The 25,624-nt window shown below is 36.4% G+C and overlaps 1 protein-coding gene across 2 annotated transcripts; it reads left to right on the top strand.

Annotated features, from left to right (window-relative positions):
* Positions 1-11,593: 11,593 nt before the first annotated feature.
* On the top strand, positions 11,594-24,085 carry LOC103695572. 2 transcript variants are annotated; one of them, XM_026800580.2, is made up of 3 exons: positions 11,594-11,789; positions 14,104-14,146; positions 21,762-24,085. In XM_026800580.2, exon 3 carries the CDS (start codon positions 21,834-21,836, stop codon positions 23,748-23,750), a length of 1,917 nt encoding a protein of 638 aa, XP_026656381.2. In that variant the 5' UTR covers positions 11,594-11,789; positions 14,104-14,146; positions 21,762-21,833; the 3' UTR covers positions 23,751-24,085. The 2 variants fall into 2 exon arrangements, with proteins under 2 accessions (XP_026656381.2, XP_008775158.2); XM_008776936.3 differs by lacking the exon at positions 14,104-14,146.
* The last annotated feature ends 1,539 nt before the right edge of the window (positions 24,086-25,624 follow it).

Here is a 25,624-nt window from a genome sequence, read left to right as displayed (position 1 = left end):
CTGTGTTGTTCTGTTCATCCACCTCTTTCATGCATGCCATTTTCTATTACTGTAATGTTTGTCCTGAATAAAATGTGTAAAATAGCTAGAAGAAGAGGTATTCTATCACTTTGAGGGGATTAGAACCTCCCAAAAGTTGTTAGGCTAATTTAGTTAAACCGATTACTTTTACTAGTTCATATTGCTTACTTTTGGACAGATGGTTGTAAATAGATACCATCTACGACTTCAATCCCACAAGGAGACCTTAGACTCCATGGAACCTAATTATATTCAATGCGTGAAGCTAAATAATCTGCTTAAAAATAATAATTTTGAGACTTGAATGAAAACTCGTGTTTAAGTTGGAAGTTGTTTTCGATTATCATTATAATTTCAGTTATATAGTTATTGCTAAATGCTTTATCTAATTTTTGACTTAATATAGCTTGGTCTGAATCCTATCCTAAACATTTTGGGTTGGGTCCTGGTCAAGCCTATCCTTAGCCCGCCCAAATTACATGATTCATTTAAATCCTTTTGAGGTTCAACAGGATGTGACTTTGATCCAACAATAGGTTGGGTCTGGTTCCAAAATCAACAGCCAAAATTTAAATTGGATTGGTTGCAGTTAGGGATGCCCTAATTAGAACCAACCTATTTGTAGCCCTAGTTGTAGTAACTAGATATATCGGTGTTCTGATCGTTGCATCTTTCTTGCTTCTACTAACTTGTTGAAACAGGCCATGAGGAGGGATGGTGAGTGGAATAAGAAAGATGCTTCATCTATAGCAAAAACAATTGCTAAAGGAAGAAGAGGAATTGAGGAAGAATGTAATTTGGAAGGTTAGGATGGGAAGGTCCATAAGCGGTACTAACAAGCAATTTGTTTAGTGGAAGTCCATTATGTAAGAGAGTGGAAACAACCAACATCAAAGCTTTGAATGAAGAAACAAAGGTTCAAGATTTATTGCTTGAGAATGGCAACTGGAATATCCCAAAATTGCAAAGATTGCTTCATTGCTTCCAGAAAATTTAGTTTGAGAAATTACTGTTAGACATTAGGATTTGAATGCCCAATATAAGAGCGCCCAAAGTGGACAAACCCATGCCTTTTTGGCTGCCTAACTCTTCATATTTTAGCATGTGTATTACATGTTTTGAAGCTCAACGAGTGAGCAAGTGAAGGGGCGCATGGCTTAGTAATTGAAGAGACAAATGTTTGACAATTGAAAGCCATGAATTGGCTGAATAAATTGAGTTAATGGGATGGCTCATTTATTGTGAGTATCATTGAGGAACTCTTATATATAGATCTCCATCCAAGCTTGATGCACAGAAGACAAGAGTTAAACAAATATTCAGAAAAGATCTCCTTCACTCTTCTTTTGTTCTCTAAAGCTTTTAGATCGTGGATTTGTGTGTAGCACTCTAGTTGTGTACACCACCGAGAGCAAACAATTCGGTTTATGATGGAGTACCACTTTGAAGATTACATGTATGTTAATCCAAATGTCTAGAGTTCATTGGCTGTTCAAAAAGGCATATAAAGCCATGTGAAAAAGCCCTTCTGAAGATCCTGGGTGGCTGATTTCATGTGAGTGAGGTATATGAGAAACTATAAGCTTTCACTTGATTTTGTAAATCCATATTCCTACAATTGGTATCAGAGTCTTCTCGGTTGTTTTCCTTGCTTGTATGCCTCTGTTATAATGCCTAGGAACATGCTTGCAAAATTTCATGATCATTGGATGCACGGTTTGAGCAAAATATCAAACCTTTTTTGGAAGTTCCAAAATTTTAGGCTTCATTTTTTATGCAATTTGCTGTTTTTTCCCTCTGTTATAGAAATCATAATTTGGATAAGAAATAAGTGAGAAACCGACAATTGAAAATTGGATTGAAATTCGGAAAGGTGAAGCCCAATCGCGCACAAGGCGCATGTGGGCGCGTGAGATAGTATTCAGTAGATTTTTTGGCCACGGCTGGTTAGTGGGAGATCTTTATTGAGTGTAGAGCATGGTCATGTGATTTAAGTTTGATTGAGATTTATATAAATTTTTGTAAATTTTCTAATTTTTTTACCATGTTAAAATTAGAAATTTCTGAAAAATTGACTCATGTTCGTCATTTCTATATGATATATGAATAATTCTCACTTTAGCATGCTATGTAGAAAATTGACATAATTTTCTATGCGATGGATGAATTTTATCCATATATATATGATATGCATGTGGAAATATTTTTATGGCTATGCATGATGATATTATGACATGCATGAAAATTTATTTTTCACGTTAGAAATTTTTTGGATTAATTCAAGTTCATATCCAAGTTTCATGCATTATTTATTCCTTTAAAAAATACATCCATAAACTATGAAATATTATTGAGAATTTATGTGTGTGCAAATGGATTAACTAGAATACTGGGCATGAGACTTTGTAATGCAAAGGTTTATGCAATTTCCATTATTTTGAAAAGAATACTTTTATGTGTATAACATGCATAGAAATGCCTAGAATTACCATATTGAGTGGGAGTATGTTGATGAAAAATTGTAATTTTCTCCCATACACAATTTTGCGCAAATTTAAATTAACCTTAATATTGGACACATGTGGCACGAGAGATGATTAGAAGCTTAGCAAATTTTTGATCTTGCAACTTATGATTCTATTATTTTTTTTTAATTTAGATTTATGCTACAAAATTCTTATTATGTTTGTACAAGTTGGAAATATCCTATGAGCATTCTTTTGTAGTGAAAATGGTTGCAGGAGCAATTGTTGCTGATTTGAACCAGGGTGAGAAGCTAGATGGTAAAAATTATGATACCAGGCATCGTAAGATCCAGTATATTTTGAATGAGCAAGAGGTCTTAGAGAACCTCACCCATTCTATGATGGCACCTATGCAACTCATGCAGGGAAGCATTGAACAATACTAAAAGGATCTCGACACCTACGAGGCTTGGCACAAGAATGATCAATTTGTGTGCTTTACTATGTTAAGCAACATGCATAACAATGTAATTGGTGAGTTCCAAGAGTAACGAACTGCATGTGATATGTGGGATGCTTTCAGACTGAGGTTTGATGTCACTACAACCACCAAACTGTGAGGATTGACTATGAAATTTGACTCCTACAAGATGCGTGCTTAGCATACGATGAAGCAGCATCTTAGGGTGATGTCATTCATGATCCACCAGCTGAAGGCTACTGAAAATAACCTTACTAATGAGTAGCAAGTTCGGGTTGTGCTATCCCTTTCTTCCCAAATCTTGCGAGACTATATGCTAAAACCTAATGCACAACAAGAATATTAAAACATTTGAGGATGTGATGCATCATTTAGAACTTGAGGTTAAGTGATTGGAAGCTGCTAGACCTATTGAGAGTTTTGTTTATGTGGCTAAGTCAAGCTCGCACAAGGACAAGCGTAAGAGCCTCAGAAATGACCCTAAGAAAGGTGTAGCTGGTGACATGGCGCCTAAGAAGGCGATTGCAATCAAGTGCAAGTGAGATAAGCATAGGAAGAAAGATATGAGTAAGCTGAAGTGCTTCAACTGTGAAAATGAAGGACACTCTGCTCGTGAATGCAATGAGTCAAAGAAGATGCTCCCTAACTTAGAAACTCGCAATTTAAATATGGATAGTCATGTTATTGTTGCTTACTCTCATCTTGGGTGGTTTGTAGACTCAACAGTAACCAGGCATGTAGCAAGAGACCAAGTTGGGCTCATGGAGTACTGTTGGATTCCTGTAGAAGCGATTGTAGATAATAGAGATAGAATAGAAGTACTAGGGATCGGTACCTGTAAGCTAGATTTGCAAGATGGTTGTACTCTATTACTCCATGGCATCCTTTATGCTTTGCAAATTTGGTGAAGTTTACATTCAGTTGTTACTTTGCTTAAGTTAGATTTTTCATTTCATTTCGTGTTTGAGAGCATTGAAATTTACTTTGGAACACTTTGCTTTGGTTATGGCTTTATTTCGATGGTTTTATGATGTTGCACCTTAATATTTCAGCAAAATTTAACTATTTTGATGACTTCTAGTGATAATGTTTATGATGGATCTATATAATTGTATGCTAGACAAGGCCAAATTGGACAAGCTAGGATGGCTAGGTTAGTTAAAGAAGGCCTTATAGGCCACTCGCTAAAGTCTTTCTGCTCACATGCGACTACTATTTTATTAGGAAGTCAATAAGAAAACCATTTGAAAAAGCCAAACATGCATCTTTTCCATTGTACATATTCCACGCAAACATTTGTGGCCTAATGAATGTGAAGGCAAGACATGGGCTTCTTATTTTATCACATTCATAGATGATAATTCACGATTAGGCTAGGTTTACTTGATGTCCTACAAGTCAAAAGCATTGAAGTGTTTTAGCCATTTTAAAAAGAGAACTAGAGAATGAAAATGCCAAGATATTCTAAGAACTAGTCGTGGATGCAAATATTTATCTGAGCAATTTAAAGCGCTCTATGAGAAATGTGGAATTCACAGATAACTAACAATGCCTTAGATTTTGCAACTAAATGATGTAGCGAAAAGAATGAACATCATATTGCTAGAAATGGTTTGGTTAATAGTGGTGCAAGCAAACCTACCAATATCTTTTTGGGGGAAGCACTTTGGACTGCTACCTACATTCTTAACCCCGTGCCTTCTAAATCAGTACTTCTACCCCATATGAGTTATGGACCGGTGAAAATCCTAACTTGGGTCATTTGCGGCCATGGGAATCGATGTATTTTGTTCACGATTCTTCTTATAAATATAGAAAGTTAGGCTAAGAGGAAAGAAATGTATCTTTATAAGATACCTAAAATATTTTAAGGGCCATGTGGTTTTAGGTGAACAACTTGATGGAAGTGTGGCTGAAATTGACTATGAAATGTGATTTTCATCAAGGATGAATTTCCAAACAGAGGCGAAGTATATAAAGAATTTGAGTTTTATGAAATATTGGATTAGGAAGAAGGTGCTCCAAATATCCTAGTAAAGGAAAGGAAGATTTTTTTGAACCTTCCAGGGATAGCAGGAGTGACTCACAACCTTGTGGGAGCATGCCACAAGAAAATAATTCACAAGAACCTCAATGCGTAGAATTAAGTAGCCATGGAAAGATTCCTCATCGTTGATTTGAGATTGAAGGGGAAGCATTTATGGTTGCTACGCATGATGATGATGAGCCAAGGATATACCATGAGGCTCTCTCATCCCCTACTTCTAAAGAATAGATTAAAGCAATGAACAAAATAGAATCTATGAGGACTAACCAAGTTTGGGAATTGGTGGATCTTCTACTAGGGTGCAAAGCCATTGGGAAAAAATAGGTCCTAAGGATCAAGCACAAAACAAATGGTTCCATTAAGATATAAAGCTCATCTTGTGGCGAAGGGTTACACCCAAAATGAGAGTGTAGATTACGAGAAAATCTTCCACCCATAGTGAGGTTTTCCTCAATTCACCTGATACTGACTATTGTCGCATATTTAAATTTGGAGCTACACCAAAATGACATTAAAACTACTTTTCTGAATGGAGAGTTAGACAGAGATCTATATGGATCAACCTATTAGCTTTGTAGTCGAAGGGCAAAAACGCAAAGTGTGCAAGCTCAAAAGATCCATTTATGATCTAAAACAATCGTCTAGACTATGTTGCCTTAGATTCCATCGAGCTATTATTTCTAATAGGTTTACAATAATCGAAGAGGACCATTGTGTTTATATTAAATAGTCCAAAGAAAGTTTCATTATCTTTCATCGTATGTCGATGACATATTATTGGCCAGTAATGATATAGAGATGCTTGCCACTAAAAGGTGGCTACTCTCTTCAAAGCATATCCTTAGAGTTAAGATTTTCAGAGATCATTCGAAGAAACTTCTTAGCTTGTCTTCACAGACTTACATTAAGAAGGTTCTAGAATGCTTTAACATCCAAAACTGCAAATTTGTTGACACTTCTATTATCAAGGGTGAATCTTTGAGCCTAGATATATATCCCAAGACTCAAAGTAAAAAGAAAAAGATGGCTCATGTTCCTTACTCTAGTATATGGAAAGCATGATGTGTGTAATGATGTGTAGTCGGTCAGACATTTGTCATGCTGTTGGGTTGGTTAGTCAATTCCAATCAGACCCTGAGCTTGCTCATTGGGTTGCAGAGAAAAGAATACTTCAATGCATTGGAGGGACAACAAATTATGTACTCCACTATCAGGGTTCAGATTTGTGCCTAATTGGATATAGTGATGCTAAATGGGGTAGAAACTTGGATGAGTGCAAATCCACTTATGGATATGTTTTCTTGCTTAATAAGAAGCACCCTACTTAACTTTATCCACCATGGAGGTAAAGTATTCAGCTTGCTCAGTAGTAGTGTAGAAGGTGGTTTGGTTAAAAAGGTTTCTTAGGCATTGGAATATTATCACCGTGCTTCTGATCCAATGATAATCCATTGTGATAGTGTGGCAGCTCTTGCCTATGCCAAGGACCTCAGGTACCATGGAAAAACCGAACATACTGACATCAGATTTTACTACATGAGAGACATGGTTGCTCAAAAAGAGATGAAATTGGAACACATTTCTGCGAGCCAAATGGTCGCCGATCCCCTAACTAAGCCTATTACTAGAGATATTTCTAAGCTCATGTTAGGAGTTTAGGACTATGTAGACTGTGATTGTTGTATTTTCCTATTTCTATTTCTTTATATTGGTTGTACTCTTTATGGGATATGTTTTATTGTGGATGCACATGATGTGACTTTTTATCAGTTTAATATTATATTGTATATGTGTTACTTGACACACGTATTCACCATAAGAATTGAAACATGGTGTAAAGGTCTGTTAGCAGGTGAGATCAGCTTCCTCACATGAGCAAATGCCTTTGGCACTAAAAGTAGCAAGTAGAGATGAGATATAGTGTCCTATAGTACTTATGTAGCAAGCAAAGTCAATAGTTTTGTGGTATTCTTGACCACAATGACAAGACACATTATAATTTGTCACCTTGGTTGGAGCTAAAATTGGGTCTAGTGTAGTTTATTGGTTGAGTCCTACGAGACCTGAATCTATAATTAATGGACCATATATGATTCCCCCACAATCATGCAACCTATAATTATCTAGATGTGAGATTTTAAATTTGGCGCTTGGGCTAGCAAGCAAATTAAAAGACTCAGGTTAGGCGCTAGTAAACGACTTGACCAAGATCTATACAATATTAGAGAGATGTGACATACACTCTTTTGGAAAGAGAACTCCACCATAGCATGTAATTCCTACTATATATACTTGTTGACCGATGTAGGAGGTGAAATAATAGATCCCTGCTTCCTCACCATGTGAGTCTTTTGGATCATAGTAATTGATCCAAAACATGCTCTTTGTGACTCTTGACTATGATATGAAGTTGAAGTTTCAATGGTGATGGCTGTAGCTAGCATATTGCCTGATCACTATGATTAATTCAGTCTAAAGGGATATTGCTAGAAAAGTGACTAAGGTGAAACTAAATATCATGAGGTGAAGGAAAGATTGTTTAGAACCACATATTGTGAAGTTTTATACTCATTGTCGACAGATTACGATACTTTTTGGGGTTGTGGTATAATCATGGGTATATTAAAATAATGGGATTAAATGTGGCTATGAGATTAAAACTCCAAAGGGATTAGAGACGTTTAGTCTGATATGGTGGCTAAATAAGTCTAGGGCAATAATCAAATGCCTTTTTGAAACTAACCTTTTAGTCTCCAATGAGACTTTCCATGTAGGTATACTCAGCAATCGTACAACCTATTAGCAAACATGAATGGAACGAGAGATAGAGAGAGAGAGAAAGAGATGCATGGCATGGCCATGTCCACTTGAATGAGTGAGAGATGTTAGACATGGGATTTAAATGCCCAATATAAGGGCGCTCAATGTGGGCAAACCCATATCTTTTTGGCTACCTACTCTTTATATTTTAGCATGTGTATTACATGCTTTAAAGCTCAATTAGTGAGCAAGTGAGGGGCATATGGCTTAGTAATTGAAGAGCTAAATGTTTGGCAATTGAAAGCCATGAAGTGGCCAAATAAATTGAGCTAATGGGATGACTCCTTTATTGTGAGTTTCATAGAGGAACTCCTATATAGGCCTTCATTCAAGCTTGATATGTGGAAGCCAAGTATCAAAAAATACTTAGAAAAAGGCTCCCTTTCTCTCTTTTTATACTCTAAAAGATTTTGGGCTTCATATTTACATACTCTAGTGGTATACACCACCATGAGTAAATAATTCGGTTTGTAACGGAGTTCCACTTCAAAGATTATCGGTGTGCTAATCCAAGTCTCTGGGGTTCATTGGCTATTCGAAAAGGCATATGAAGCTATGTGAAAACTCTTTTCGAAGAACCAAAATGGTCGGTTTTGTGTAAGTGAGGTCTATGTAAAACCGATAAGCTTCCATTTGACTTTGTAAATCTTTTTTTTTAACAATTACAAGAAAGACAGAGAATTGCCTTGGATGGCCACATACTCAAGAAGGGATATATCAATTGAATCATCATATAACTTCATTATTGATCCAGAAATAAACAATAATCAAGTTGTGTGGAAGAATATTTGAATTTGCATTGTTTCACCAAGAGCAAGGACCTTTTCTATGGAAGTTGCAGCGAAGGGAACCAACAATGGATCACTTGAATCAAAGGAGATTATAGTATAGTAGGGAATGTCCAAGATTCGGTGGATGGCATATGGCATCTATTGGGTGTTTGCTTGGACACTTTGAAGATTTGGAAAATCTTGATAGCTTCACTTGCCATCCCAAATCAAGAGATCTCACAGAAGGCATTTCTGGGTTGGCTTACAGGAGCTGTGTTAGGTAATGGAATTGCAAGGGAGTTAAAAAAGTTTTGGCTAATTTGGAAGAGAGAATGTGATTGGAAATTTAGAGGTGCGAGGACTAAAATTAGTGAAGTTGTGAAAGAAGCTTATAGTCTTGCTAGAGAGGTCATAATACATAATAGAAAAATGGAAATATATCAAAAGGAAGATTGGAAGTTTCTCACAGGTACAGAATTGAACATTAGATTGGTAGAGAGATCTAAAGTCATGCACGTGGCTTGGGATTCACCACCTATTGATTGGCTCAGGATTAACTTGAGTGGTTCTATAGATGGGATTTCATCAAATGCAGGTATAGGTGGTGTAAGAGGGAACCCAAATGGATGCCCATAGATGTTATTCTTCGGATTAACCATGGCATTGATACATGGGCTGCAGTCGGTGAACAACTAGGATAGCCATACCATGGGTTTTGGTGTTCAGCTATTATAAGGATCATAAGTGGGGCCCTGTGGTATCTAAGGATTTAATTAAAAACATCAAGTAGTTAAGAAGTCATTCTTTTGATTGTATCTTCACTCAGATTTGGAGAAGCCAATGAAGTAGCTGACTGGTTCAGCAGGACATGGTAGTAAACATTGATGGAATGTTTGGTTTCGGATTGCATGGAGGTCTGCCTATGAAGCTTTGTGCTCTTTTAAGAGCTAATAGTGTTCATGTGATGTATGAAAGAGTTCAGTGAAATAATTGTTTAGCAGAAAACACACTGAAATGGGCTAAGTTGCAGCAAGTAGTCTTGCAACCAAGTTGGCTGAAATGGGTGTTGCCCACCACACCCAAATCCTTTAACTGCCAAATGATCTCATGCACCTCTGCCTTTTTGGAGGCTCTGAGTGATTACTCACCCATCTCTTGCCTCTTTCTTTCCTCCAATTCTTCTTTCTAGGGTTCAACACTTCTATGGCAACTCCAGTGAGGGCCGAAATCGGGTTGGATATAATCGAACCATATCTAATTTGAATCGGATTTGGATATAAATCTTTGAGCTCGATCGGATCCTGATACGGTCCAGATTCTTAGCTGGTAAAAAAAAGCCGGATACTACCTTACTCTACTTATGTTAATATTTATTGGTTAGTGGTTACCCCCACTCCCTGGTGTTTTATAAATAAAGTTATAAGGTTGCTGCAGGGTATGTCATTCAGGATCATTATGGCCGGTTCATCATTTAAGCAGGTAAACTAATCCCTAAAGTCTCAGTGCCCCATGCAGAGCTTCTAGCAGCATGGACCGGCATTGATAAAGCCCTTCATACTTATAACACACTAAGGGACATTTGGTAACCCCAACAGGATCACCACAGTGATCTAAGATCCCCAATGATCTAAGATCTCCGGTGATCCGAATGCTGGGGTGATTTGATCCCCAGTGATCTTAGATCAATATGTTTAGTAAGTCATGGGCCAATAATTAAAAATTTCCGGATATCCATAAGTAACTTGTTTGGTATGGTACGAGAATCCAAGATCACCGACCATATAATACCACAAATACCCCATATATATCTTAGATGGATTTTTTATGTGTTTTTAACTCTCATAAATCAAAAATATAAGTCAATATGCTAATTCCTATAATAGCTCCATAATTTTGTCACATATTCTACTTTTAGTAGCACTTATCATATATTTATTAATCATATAAAATATATTATAATAAAATATTAATATATTTATCAATATATTAATTATTAATATATTCTATAAAAATATATTTATTACTCCTATAAATTATTAATCTTATAAAAATATGTTACTTTTTATTATAGAATTAATATTTTTATTTATACTTATAATAGATTTTTTAATACTAATAATTATTTTGATTAGAAAATAAGATAAATAGGAGTAATATATTAAATATTTTCATTATATAAATATAAAATATAATAATATATTTCTACTATAATTTAAAATTATCCTTCAATAATAATATAATAATAATATGATTAATAATATATTATAATATAATATATGTCATTAATATAATATATAATATCAACAAAATATATTGATGGTATATATCAATTTTTCTGCTAAATTGAGGGGTATTTTTGTCTTTAACTTCCAACCTAAGATCACTACGTGATCTTGGATTCCCGACCTCAAGGACAGATATCCCATCACTGAGTTGGGCGGTAATTTGAGGAGTGGAGATGATTTATGATCACCGCCACGTAGGATCATCGTAGTGCAACTAAACGCGGTGATCTCATCATCTTCACTCACATCACTCTTGATCCTAGGACGATCACCCCATACCAAACACCTCTTTTAAGGGTATGGGTCGAAGGGAATTCAGCCACTATTATTTCATAGATAAATTCTTATCCCTGTTGTAGATTGCATACTAACCCATTGTTGAAGGAAATTTGGCAGTGGAAGTTTGCTACAATCAGTTTTCGAGCATTCCATATGTTTAAAGAAGCTAATCAAGCTGCTGATTGCTGCCCAAGCAATTAACCATCGTGAGGTTTTGTACCAGGATCAATGCTCGGTCCCATGGGATTTGAGTTGCATTTTTGTTTGCGGATGACACGTCATTGGGCCATGGGCTTTAAAAAAAGGAAAAAAACCCAAAAAACTCGGATACAGGCTCAGATACGGATATCTTTGAATTTTTTTCCGGATTCGGATATCCGTTTTTAATACAAGCGTACAAATATATAGTATAGGTTCGGTCCGGATCCAAGCCAACCCGATCCGTGTTCCACCGATCCCGTTCCCAATTCCCTTCGTTTTCCTCTTCGACGTCTTCGAGCGTTGGAGGCCGCTAGGGTTGGTTCCCCGTCGGTACTCCTTCCCTCCTCCCAAGCAGGGACCGGCGATCGGCAACGAGCGACGTTCCCGACCGGCGGTGCAAGCATTGAAGCGCGATACTAGGTACACAAATCTTGAGTCTTGGTCTCCTTTTCCTGTTTCCGTGTTTGTTTTGTTGATTTATTGGCTGGGAGTTCGGAGGTTGTGGGGTTTTAATCCACGAGGTAAAGTGGATTTACTGGTTTGGACGGTATTTTTTTAGTGGGGGTTTCTGAGGGAAGTATGATGATCCTGCGGCGTCCGGTGGCCACGGATTTGGGCGGGCCTCGACGCTTTGGCCTTGATACCAATCTCTACCAGTGCTGCGTCTGCTTTTGGATTCTCTCTCAGGCCTGTTGATGGTTATAGGGGAGATTGCATAAAAGTGTTAAGGGTTAAACTAAGAATGAGATGGAAGTGTCTTACTACTAGCCAAACAAGTTGTCCATGTTGCAAGAATGACATAATGATCTCAAGGATATATCATTTTAGGTCATAGAACACCATTGTCAATTGTAGGAAGCTTATGCCCTTTGAAGATTAGTTCTTCTTCATCCTTTTTCTCTCTTAGTTTAGAAAGGGACAAACCTGCTTGATCTCTATCTTCTTCTGCTATTTCTTTTGGTTCAGAGGGAAATCTGTTTTTGTGGGATTATAGAGATAACTCAAATTTGTAGCTTTGACATTACCCTCAGAGATTTTGTTTTTTTTGAACCATTGATTTTCTTAGAGTAAACTTTGCCAAACTTGTGCTGGAAGCTCACTGCTTTGTCCAATTTTCTGTCACCACCTCTAGCTTTCACGGCCCACCTCATTATTTCAAGTATTCAGATACTGGTAGGCAATACTCTTCCGATTTTGAGTCTAATCTTTTGAAGTGGTGAAGTTGGTGGGGGTGGAAAAGTTCACGACCATCCAAAGCTCTTGTCACCATCCAATGCCTCATTATTTGAAGTGCTCAGAGCCTAACAGGCACTACTCATTTTAAGTTTTAATCTTGTTCAATGGGAAGTTTGGGACACTATAAGACAATGGATGGTCTCAAGTCCTCAAATGCTCCATGTTGCACTGCCTTCGCTGTTTATTAATCTTGTTAAAGGCTCTTGCTGTTGGTTGGCATGCATGCCCCCCTATCAGTGCCAGCACAAATGGGACACGGCCACCAATGGACTTCTTGCTTAAATTAATGTTTGTTAAAATTTTAATTTTTTATTGAATCTATCCTTTATGATCATGTCATTATTGTTGGCTTTCATTATTGAATTCTGATCAAAATTTGATTAATATCTGAAATAGTATCCGATTTATATCCATATCCAGATAGAAAAATATTAATATGCTTATTATTCTATTTGTATTTGTATCCGTTTCGAATAAATATGGATTAGCTTAATATCCGATTCATATCCATATACATTTAGAACAAATATTGGAATTAATTTTGATATCCGTTTAATATTTGTATTAATATTCATGTCTGTTGAAAAAATATGGAAGTACCAATATCCGATCTATTTTCAGCCCTATTGATGACACTCTTGAACTCTATTGACTGCTTTTGCTACCCGCCAAAGCAAGATTAATCGTACCACCTCGTACTGCCCAGCATGGAAGAAAATCGGTACAAAACTCAACTTTGAATCGGTACAAATTTTGTACCGCCTTGTACTATCCCGTACCACCCATACCGCCCTGTACTGAAGTATATCGACCTGTACTGAGACATACCGAGATGTGTACCGACCTATACCGAAGTGTATCAACCTATACTGAGGCGTATTGGGATAAAAATTGAGAAAAGTGATTAGAAAGCTATTTTGGTACATGATGTGTGCCGTACCGTATCGAACCGGTAAGGTATCGATATGGAACCCGGTACCAAGATTGCGTACTTTGCTCCAGAGTTTTAATCGGCTCCATGACCCCACAAAGCTCTAACCTCTGGGTTGTTCTTCAACTCTTTCATCCTTTCTATATGCCTTTCTAGTTCTATAGACTCCCAAAACCCTCATAATGGGACTCTCTCACTCTTGTTGGCCTTCTTCAAAGCCTTACTCCCTAACCTTAGCCCTAGCATTGAAGTGGATCTCCATGTCTCTAATTCTAACTCACTCCCTTCTCCCATTCTCACTGCAACCTTCTGACATTGTGGATCCAAGAGCAATTTATTTACTTATTTGGATCGATGTATCTTCTCATAATTTTCTTTTTTCTGATTCGATGCTTATATTTGTTAAATTTTTCATATATGTGTAGATTCATGTGTTCATTTATTTTTTGTCTATTACTTATTGTATTCTCGTGCTCAAATGTATGTATAGTTGGCATTGAATTCCTGTAGAATGCATTTTTGGTGTTTCTAATTGATTTTTTTTCTTGGTATGGGTGGTCATCATAGAAATTATGCTTTTTAGGCTGGAAAGCTGGTTTTTATCTTTGAGGTCAGTGCTTCTATGCTGGAATTGTTGTAGAAACTTTTACATTGCTCGATGATTTCTACCTTTTATTGTACACATTGTTAATTGATCAAAATCCAACTTATCTCGATGCACATTTATTAACATATGATCCTTTGATTAGTTCCATTCTTTTTTGTATGCATAAATTCTAAAATCTCTTCACTAGTTATTTAATCTGGAATTGATATGTTTGCTGATTGTTTTCATTATTTATTATTATTTTATATTAAGGCCTTCTCAATATAGGATTAAAATAGAAGTCATATGACATTGTTGTCATAGTTACACCTTTAGGTGAATTTACTAATCAGTGAATTACACCTTTATCCAGCAGCAAATATGTTTGCAAAAGACCAGGCTATCATGGCACAAGTGTCATGCCAAACGCAGGAGCATCAAGATCTTTTATTTTCTTTAAGCACAAGATATGCTAGAGGCTTATAACTATTTTGGTTTTGATAATGATTTGCAAGTAGTAGGTTAATGTCTAGGTCAGCATGTTTGATATGTGTAATGATTAGACCATCTTAACTGATGGATCAGAGGGATCATGTATATTTGGAGAAAAGAGGTAACTTCTTGCTTGTAAGGTACTATCAGTTGGGTTCATATGCCATAAGCCTTTATAGGAGCCCTCTAGTATACTTTGATTTAAAATCAACATTTGGACATATTCTCAATGCATCAGCTTCAATTTGAAATGTTAATATAGATACTTTTTAAATATATCCTTCTCTGGAGGCCTCTTTAGCAAATTATATTAAGGATTTCATTAGTGGCTAAGCCATAGAAAAAGAATATTGAAGGTTGTTTTATGAACATGTCGAATATTAAAGCAAGCAAAAGTATGAGTTATACTGGCTTACATTAGGCTTGTTCTTCCTCTATGCCTTTCAAAAGAATGAAGATAGATGACGACCAAAAGAATGACAAAGATGGATTCGTACTAGATACTTCAAAAGGTGCAATATTCATTTTGCTTGGAAGGATTCGTTTTTTGGCAAATGACTTGTTAATATTCTAATACTACTATGTGATAGGATTAATATGGTAATTTAACTTTTTAGCTGTTTAAAATGGGAATGTTATTATTTGATTGAAGGTGATGGTAATTTAATTATAGGACACAGAAAAAGAGTTTCACTTGTATATGAATGTGATAAGAAAATCAATGACTTTGATTTTACAAGGTTGTATGTCATAATGGTTAAATCATACTTATCAAAAAGGATCAACCTAATCAATCAGATATGAACCAACCCAACCGGATGTTTGGCCAGATGTTTTAAACTGGACCAAATTTGGCGAGCTGGCTCAATTGAGTACCGGTTCGAATTGTGTCAATTTGAGGTTTGCTCATTACTAGCCCAGCATGTTATGGGCACACAAGAAAGTCCTCGTGTATCGTCTTTTCCCCCTGAGAACTGGAGCTCTCGCAATACAACAACACAACCCCTTTTTTGACACTTCTTCCTTCTGCTTCTCTTCAACCATCTCCGCCCACTTCATATTTCTTGTTCCATCAATCACTTTGGATTGAGGCCTCTATTTGATTCTCTCTCTTCAGCATCTTCCTCTTCCTAGCTCAATATTTGACACACATGGAAGGTTATATTCGATCTTCGAACACACATGAAATTGTTGTTGTTTCTTCTTATTCGCGATTGCTTTATTGTTTGAATGAGATATTTTCTTCAAATTTTTGGATTATTAACATATTCTGATGGTAGTTATATCTCTCTTCCACTTAGGTTACTTATGATGCTTTCCTTTTCATACTTTAATTATCTTTTCTTTCTTTTCCTTAGATATAATTTGAATTGGATTAAGAAAGCAAATCTTTTTGGATTTTGTTTGATAGTTGGAAACTTTGTCAAAAACTTTATATAAGAAAAAAAAAAGCAAGTGGTTAAGGTACTAGGAAGAAAGAGAAGTGAAATGATGGACTCTGTGGAATGCATTGTTTCATATATAGTCAGTGCAGAGAAACAAGAATTTGCCAGAATAAATGTAAGAAATACGTGAAAAGTTGAAATATATACATTAATAAATATTTTCTATCATTCCTATTAATATGAATCAAGGTTCGCCGTCTCGATACCGGGCTCCGTACCGGTACCACACTAGCATAGTATCGGTACAGTACAATATTGAATTTTTTTGGCATACCGAGTGTCGGTATGCCACCCGTACTAGTACTAGTACCGAACCGGTACGGTATAGTACGCTCTGTACCATCCAGTTCAGGACGGTACAATGAACCATGATCTAAATGTATGGAGTATAAATCTATTTTATAAAAATGGGATAGCTCAATCCTTTTTCCATGAGTTCTAGCATTGATTTTGAGTTAGTTACCTAAATTTCTCAAATTCAAGCAAGGAAAAGAGATGAACGGTTAAATTCTTATGGGAATAGTCTTAGTATTCTGTTAAGGAGCTGGTCTCTTTTGGCCTTTGAAGAATTACTGATATAGAATGGATTGATGGATATTAAGGAAAAGTTTTAGGGTTTAAAGTTGCTAAGATTGGTATTTGAGCCCCAAAATTATGGTTAATGATTTTTGATTAAATTATAAATTGCCTCAGATTTATTTGATGATTATTGTGTGATTTGTTTACCAGCAGAGTAAAAGTGCTCTAAGTAAGGAGCTACAGCAACTCTTGAGTTAAAGCAATAAAACTAGCCAGCCAATGTATTTTCATTATAGAAGTAACCACTTATCACTGAACCAATCAAGAAATCATCATTACCCAAGCCCTTTCCCTTTAAAACATGGTCCACTAACCAAGTTTTGATTTGCATACACAGATCTTATGTTGCACAAGCTTAGGAACTTAATTAAAAAAAAAAAACTTTGGTAATTGATGATTTGAATGCAGCTAAAGTTTTGCATTCTACTTAGGCCTGATTTATTTATGCTATATATAAAAGCAAGAATAAATTTTCATCCAGAAGCCATGAGAGCCATTAGATCTTAGAAAGCAAACTTGACCATCTAAATGGTATGCCGTCGCGGTCTGTATCATTACATACAGAGTGTACCCTACTTTATCGGCGCCGCACCGTTAATATAAGATATAAAAAATTCTACCAATTCCATCAACCATATAAATACTCTCCAAGTTTATTTTGATGACTCTTCACGTACCTAACCTAACTCCGAACTTGATTGGAATCCTTGATGGATTCTGCTTCACTTGCTCTTCTGTTTGATGGCAAGGCTGGGTAAAGGAGCCACTTCCACTCAACTCTCAACTACATTATCCAAGCTAACTAAAACTCTCACGTATTAATTATCATAACTATCTAAATCCCATCATTTCATGCCCCAAAGCACTTCCACCATTTCCTAACCTGCTCCAATCATGCTATGTTACCCATTCTTCTTACCTTCATCCACCAATAGCCACACTGATCCAATCACATACGAGTCTCAATGGATCAATGAATTACTAGTTTATTTTGAGATGACAAATGCTTTAGTAAGTGGCTTAGATCCATCAATAAGGTTTCAGTGATCAATGTAGAAGGTTGCTAGAAGAGGTCTCTTTCAATTTGTTTTATTTTATTTTATTTTATTTGTTATATGAAGGTTGCCATTAAAACGATGAATCATGTTCTGAGATGCTATGAGTTTTTGTTGATTCAAAACAGGATGATTCCTTTAGTTGTTATTTTATCCTGCTTGTTGCTTGTGCCTTTTCCATTCTAGGTTATTATTGATCATTCGAATCCCATCTGGGCGTCCCACATTATTCCCAATCTATGGCTTTCCTTGATCTTGTTGGAAGTATAGACCAAAGCCATTTATTCAAGGAGTCTTTGTTATGAGTTTGAAAGGTTTTCCATTAGCTAGGGACAGAATAGGATAAGTTATATAGATATATTTGAAGGGTTGTATTTATAGTTTTAAAGAGTAGTTTGGTTAAGAGTTTTTAAGTGGTATTAGATCATTGTTAAGGGAGTGACTATGCATGGGTCTATCAACAAGAGAGCATATGTGCATGGGTTTGTGGTAGTTCTATAGGGCGAGCAACGATAGAAACGAGCTAGGGATAAACTAGGATTGTATGCCCTGTCATTGCTTTTAATGTGCAGAAGAGTTGTCTAGATAAGTATACGGTAGGCTTGGTGCTTAGTTCCAACTTATTTAAGATTCTGGGCCGGAGTAGGGCTTCTTAATGCCCAGACTTGGGGAAGAACACAAGGGAGGATTTAAAACAGCTTTATCTTCTTGTAGGTGAGGCATGGAAGTTAAAAAAAGATCTTTTGTTTAGCTGCATGCAATTTGTCCACATCAATATTTTCAATAGAAAAAGCTAAGACAAAACATATTTTTTGATTATTAATTCAAATTAAATATAAATAATCGTGGTCTCCATTTAAGTATGTTTTGTAAAAACCTGATGGACTAAACAGTTTCCTTGCAATTCAGGAAAAAATAAAGAAACTTTTAATTTTCTGAGATTACCTCAAAATCAACAGTTCTAATATATTTTTTTGACCTTATAATCATGGGAACGGGTTGAGACCATAAAAGCTATTAGGAAAACTCAAAATCATGTTAGATAACAGTTCCATGCAAATGGGGACAGGTGTGAAGTCTTTTCCTAGCATTTTGTTTCTCACATGTCTGAAATGGCTGTACATTCATGTGATTGATTCAAAAGGAAGGAGCATATGATGGGTGAAATATACTTGATTATTATAAGATAGAGGAGTACTTAGTTGTTATGAATGATTAACAATTTCAAACTTAATTCAGCCTGCACTAGTGGGATCTAGATATACAAAAGCATTGCATGACTAATTTAGAGCTTAACTCTAGATTCAGATGTCCATAAATCCTCTATGGTCCAACTTGCAAGAAATCCCTACAAGTTGGTTGTATTATAGGTTTTGATAGGCCAAAGAAAGAATTTAGTTAGATTTTTATTTCTGTCTAAAAATATCTCACAAGTGGGTTGCATACAAGCCAAAATTGCACAACCAATAAAAATTTGGACATTCTTATATTGGAGTTTCTTACCTTTAGGGTTGTAGAGGATATACAATCGCTTAGGATCTATTACTAACCCATCTTTCTGAGCTTCAGTCAGTTGGATCTATCTTGAGTTTGGATCTACTTAACTCATTTTTTTGTGGTTATTGTTGTTTGGAAGCTTTATAGATGACCATAGAAGAGAATTTATTTTGGCTGTAATTTTTTCCCTTTATATGATGAATTGTATTTTTATTAGTGATATATATATACATATGCTAAAATATTTTTATGGAGATTTTATATTTTTATTCTCATCTTTTTATTCATTCATTTTCAGTTTCCTTGTCATTCCTTTAAATTTTTAAACCTCATTTGAAATTTTCTTTTATTCTTTAGAGAAAAATATTTCTTCCATTGAGATTAAGAATATGTTAGCACTCTTTTTTTTGACTACTGTTCTGTACATGGTATGCAGTACCGGTCGGTACCAGTCAGTACCGGGCATACCGTACCCGTACCGGTGGGTACTGGTACCGGTACGTCAGTGTCGGTACTCCGGACGTATCGCATACCATACCGTACCGACACTCGGTACGCCTATGCTAGTGTGGCATTGGTACGGGATCCGGGACCAATACGGCGAACCTTGGTTCTGTATATGATTTTACCATTTGATTGTCCCTTACTCCATCAGATTATCATATCACTACCTTAGGGCACCCTGATAACACTAACCAATTTTATTACTAAAAGAATAATAATTAACTCTACTGCAATTACATTATTACGAGTTTTTACTTTTCTCTAGAAAACTGAAAGTTGATCGAATCCGTGTGCATTTGTACATACTATATATTTTACTAGTTTCATATAACACTATGTATAATATTACGTTACTTTTTTCATATGAGAATAGTCAAGTTGCGTTACGCAGCCAGCAAAACGCTATGATGCAATTGTCATAAGCTACTGTTGGGCAAAGAATTTCAAGCCTAAGCCCATCCTGGCTTGCTGAAAGTATTTGTTGGTTTTAAGTGGCCTTATGCTATTTGTCTAATGTGCACCACTAGAATTCTTGTGGTTAATGAAATACTAATTATTCTGTGAAGATTTTTGGTTATGTTTTATAAGAAATTGCTGGTGGTTATGCTAAGCTGTTGGTAATATATGAGCATGACTTGAGGGGCAGGCCATTTGCAAGCAAATATCGAAAATGCTGAAGGTTGCTAAACTAGCACTTCATAAATTTTGATGTAAAACAAAAATGAGAAGGTCGTAACCACAGAAAAATAAGGTATAGGAGTGCACACAGAAGAAAACAGAAGAAAGGGACCACTTGGTATTCTGTGAACCTTAAAGTACCCTTAGATCCATATCAAGATGAAAAGATAAAACAAGAGATGAGAGTAGATCTTGGTTTTTAATAGGAGAAAAAATGGACAGTGGTTCCTTTTACGAGAAGAGATAAGAGAGAAAAGGATGAAAGGGGAATTGGAAAAGAAAGGTAAAAGAAGAACTAAAACTTCAAAGAGAAAAGAAAAAGGAAAAAAAAGAAAGAAACGAGGATATTCAAACTGTATACTCACGCTTGTTTGAGGTTTGAATTGTTTTCCGAATAGGACAAGAAATAAACTTAAATTATCAATTACTAGTCTGATCATAAGAAAAAGGTGTTTTAGTGTATGAGGCTCCTGCCACTACAGAGTTTGGGGAGGGTTGGCTTTACACAAGCTTACGGTCGCATGCAGAGAGGCTGTTTCCGTGTTTCAAACTTAGAACACCCAAGTCACAGTGAAGCAACCTTACCATCGGGTCAAGGCTTGCACTTGCTAGTTTGTTTATAGAAATACATTAATTTAGAAACATCTACATCTCATGATCTATATTATGATTCTAGTACCCATTATATAGTGGACTACAGTTAACTGTTTAATAATAACCTTCAAGATGAAGATACTAACAGATACAAAGCAACCTGGTTTATTGAAGCACAGTTGCATGGTGGTCATGCAAGGATATCAGCACCATCACTGTTATTATTTTCTAAGTAGAAAAAACAAAACTTTTGGTTGCTGAGTTCTATTGAGAACTGAGATAGCAACAAATAGGGATAATGCGCTAGTATTTATTGCTGGTGTGAATAAGCAACAGAAGTTTTTACAGTAACTATTCCATTTATGGTAAGATGACCCATGTTACTATCATATAACAAGCATTTTTTACAGGGTTATTCATCCTCCAGCTGTATTGGAATATACAAGTAGAAACTCATGAGATTTTTCTTGCCAATATATCCTGGGTTACATCTACAGGCTGCAAATGTAGATCTTTTATTAAGCAATTTGCAGGTTTCCCACATACCCAATCTTGTCTAACCCTTTATAGCTACATCCAAGGGATTTGTGTATTAAATCTTATGGAAGTGCTAGGCAGGCAGTCAGTCTGTACTTGCATATAAAGTAGCTCTTAGTAAGCAAATAAAGAGTAATCAATAATGACCTGGTGAAGAAAGCATCCCTTTATGCATTAAGAGTTCCCTTACTATTAATTTATAACAATCTAGGTAACTACCTGAAGGTTATAGATTGATTTAATGGTTTTGCTTTGCAGAATTTGAGCAGAATGTAAGTTGTTTTCAACTCTCATGGGTGGAGCATCCTATGTGGTATTGATGTTCAGATCATGGCATCTGCAATATTTTCCCACCTGCAAAACCTGTGGCCATTCTCCAGATTCAAGACTCATGATCTGAAAGTTTCCACTCGATTGGTTTCTAGGCTTTCAATTCCAGAACAGACAAAACAGTTTGTTTTTGCTCTTAGAGAACCTGATTCCGATGCTGTGGTTTATATTTTGGCTGTTAAAAACTTGTCGGAACAATCTGCACTAGATGCACAGTATCTAATTAAAGAAGTGCAGCCTAGAGCTGTAGTAGCTCAGATTGACCCATCAGCATTGGACGATATCCAGGCCGAGGAGAAGTGCATAAAGAATAATCAATTAAACAATGTGCCAACTTCATCTTTTGAAGTGCTTAAGAGATGCTTGGTAGAAAAGATTAACAGCAAGCAGTATGAAAACTTTGCTGGCCTCCAGATCTTACAGGTGATTTTTGGTGTTGGATTATATGGTCATTTATTGGCTGCTAAGAGAGCTGCAGAAGAGATTGATTCACATTTCCTGTTACTTGAGTCCCCATACGAAAACAAATGTATTGCAACTGCCTCAGGCAATGTGGAAAGTGGAAAACAAAGGTCAGGGTTAAACTTACAGACCAGTAGCTTGCTTCCTGGAAAAGTTACTCCATCTATCTATTCAAATTCTAGAAAATTTAGCCTCACTGATGCTCTTCTGTCACAGATGGTTCAGTCATTAACTTGTTCCCTTGATTCATTAATTCCGAAAAGAACTTTGTCCAACTCAGTTTTGGAAGTGGAACCAGGAGAATGCCGGCCATTAAGTAGCTACCAAGCTCCACCATTTGCGCAGTCTGTCTACCCCTTGCTCGCAGATCTACATGACATATTCATTGACCTTCCATCTATTGGAAAAGCTCTGTTCTGTGCACAGAAAATGCTTGCTAATGTAAATGAAGGCGAGACAGTTAGTACTGAAATCTTATCAAATGTATACGCCTTCAGAATTGCAGTTGAATGTCTAAGAATAGCTTTAAATAGTGCTGCGCGGTGCCCCATTGACAGAATAGAGAATGACAACTCAACAAAGTTGCAGTTCTCAGAGCTCTCTTCTGAAGAGAAATGCCATGCCCTTTTTGCACAAGCTCTCAGGACGCAGGCCAGAAAGTTTGGATCTGTGGTGGCTATAGTTGATGCAGGTTGCTTGACTGGTCTCAGGAGGCACTGGAACACATCCTTGCCTCAAGAGGTTGCAGATTTAGCTGATGAAACCTTAGTACATCATTTTGATGATAATCATAGCAATGACAAGGAAACTCTGATGGAAAACATGGAAAGAAAGCGGCTATTAGCAGATAAGCCTGTGGTTGCGGTTGGTGCAGGTGCAACAGCAGCTCTGGGCGCATCTTCCCTATCAAAAGCTGTTCCTGCCTCCACAATTATTAAGCTTGCAACATACAACATTCCGGCATCCCTTCAATTTGTCTTAGCCCAACTGCAGCGGAAAGCTGCTATTGGACTCAGCAAGATTCTTGGCCCATCAAAACTTTCTGGGGTTGCGAGTGCTGTAGCCGAGACGTCAACCTTGAAGTTTACGGCATCAGCTGAGAAGATTCGTGCAGTGACGCACAGTATGATAGCCTCTGCAGAGAGGACTAGCTTGTTGGCAATGCGGACATCATTCTACGAGATAATGAGGAGGAGACGTGCTCAACCATTCAGGATTGCACCATGGGCCACCTTTGGTTGTAGTGTAGCTGCATGCAGTGGGCTTCTGGTTTATGGAGATGGGATTGAGTGTGTAGCTGAATCTGTGCCATCAGTTCCCATGATCGCCTCGTTGGGTCGTGGTCTCCAGGGCTTGCACCAGGCTTCTCAGGAAGTGAGACGGACAAATGGCACAAAGATACAAGAAGCTTTACAGTCTTTGATGTACAGTTTAAAGAAAATGAGGGCTCAGTGAGTAAGATTTGAGATGTTCTCATTGCAAACCAAAATTTGCAAAGGAAACCGTGCTTCAAAATGTCAGCCAAGTGCAGTTTGTACCTCCACCTGTGGTGGGAAATAGTGAATACATCTGAGCTCTTCTGAGCTTGCTATGGTGGAAGAGCTTCATTTTTGCCATTATAACTAGCAGCAGGTGATGAAATGATAAATAAAGTTTATGAGAAGCATTTTGTATAGCAATCTATTTTTGTGTTTAAAGGGCAATAATGATTTTTCAAATTCAATTAATTGCTAGTAAATATTTTTGCTATTCTCTTGCATCATCTTAATGTCTTCTGGATACTTGTAAAACAAATTTTGCATCTAGTGCTTGCAGCATGAAGAGTCTAAGATACCTTGATTGTTATACTGCTCCATGGTTTTGCGACGTTTCCGCCCATTGAGAATATGGCTGATCTCTTCTGTGCTGATTTAAAATTCTAAAGCCAGACCTACCACCACAAGGGCACACCAGGTGATGTCAGATTAGAGCTAATCAGCAGACCGGAGGAGCTGCAGATTTTTTTGGTTTGGGTTGTTTAATAAGTATTCTTCGTTTTCTTCTTCTTGTTTTTATTTGTTTTGATTTCAATTCATCAATCTAACACCAAATGATTTAGAAGGAACGCTTTCTTAGTTTTATGACCTTGCATTTTTCAGAATTTTTCAAATAATTCTTAAAAGTTATTTATCCCTAAATATGATTTGATTTGGAAGAAAATTTTTCATCCTTTTATTAATTTGGGTTGGATTGAAAATAAATTAAATTTTTTTATATTTTTATAATTAATTGCAGATTAAGGAAAAGGGGAAGGGTTTTTTCGATATAAAAAATAATAAATTAAATCAAGACAAAATATTTTCTGATTACGACACTGTCATTTTTATGTACAGTATGGATAAGATGTTTCATACATCTAGAATTATCAGGTTCCATGCTATAATTAACTTAACAGCCGGTGATCTAATCATGAAAACTATGCAAGCGATCAGTGCCCTCTAATCTTTTCCTATCATATTTTCATTCGTAAAAAAGTCATGAATAATTTTTATCTACGAATAATCTAAGTCTTCAATTTTGCTTCGATAGTATCAAAGTCATTGAAACAAATTCCAAGATTTTTATGGTTCCAAATTTATTTTTTTGGAGTTTGTGTTGGGTTTTAAAGGCTTGGTAACCTTTGCATAAGTTTCTCTCCCTAATGTTTTCATGTCTTTGGCAGTAGCAAAAAGAGATGCGTTTGGGTTGCATTGTGTTGCAATGGGATTCTTGTCCTAATTCTCGTGAGAGACAACCAAGGGTACTAGTTGAATACATCAGTGTAATTAACCACGATGTTAGCAACTCCCTTTTACTTCGAAGTAAAAAATTTGAGACTGGTTCGGATTAGAGGGGTCGACTTAGAATTTATCCAATACCGATTCTCTAATTTGTGAAACTAGACTCAAATCAATCATTGTTGGAACTAAATTGAACCAGCCTATATTGAGCATTTTATTCCTTGTTAATATTTTCGTTCTTTGTCTCATCTCCATATTCGAGACTTAAGGACTAGGGCGGAAAATAGATCAGATATTACTCCAATAGAAATCTTTGTATCCAATGGATCAGAATATGGATTTAGGGAATGCTTATGAATTTTGCTGGATATAGGAACCAGATCAGGATATCTGGAGAGAAAAAAATGTCGAAAAACCACCTATACTAGAAAAAACCACTTATGACATTCGGTCAAATGCTTATGAATTTTGGTTAGGATCAACTTCAAACCAATCCTATCTTGCTTTTCTAGTTTTTAAAACTAGACTCAAATCGATCAATACTGGAACTAAATTATACCAATCTCAATC

The sequence above is a fragment of the Phoenix dactylifera genome, unplaced genomic scaffold, assembly GCF_009389715.1.
Source record: "Phoenix dactylifera cultivar Barhee BC4 unplaced genomic scaffold, palm_55x_up_171113_PBpolish2nd_filt_p 001229F, whole genome shotgun sequence".
Lineage (NCBI taxonomy): Eukaryota > Viridiplantae > Streptophyta > Magnoliopsida > Arecales > Arecaceae > Phoenix > Phoenix dactylifera.
This window is presented reverse-complemented; position numbering and strand designations above follow the sequence as displayed.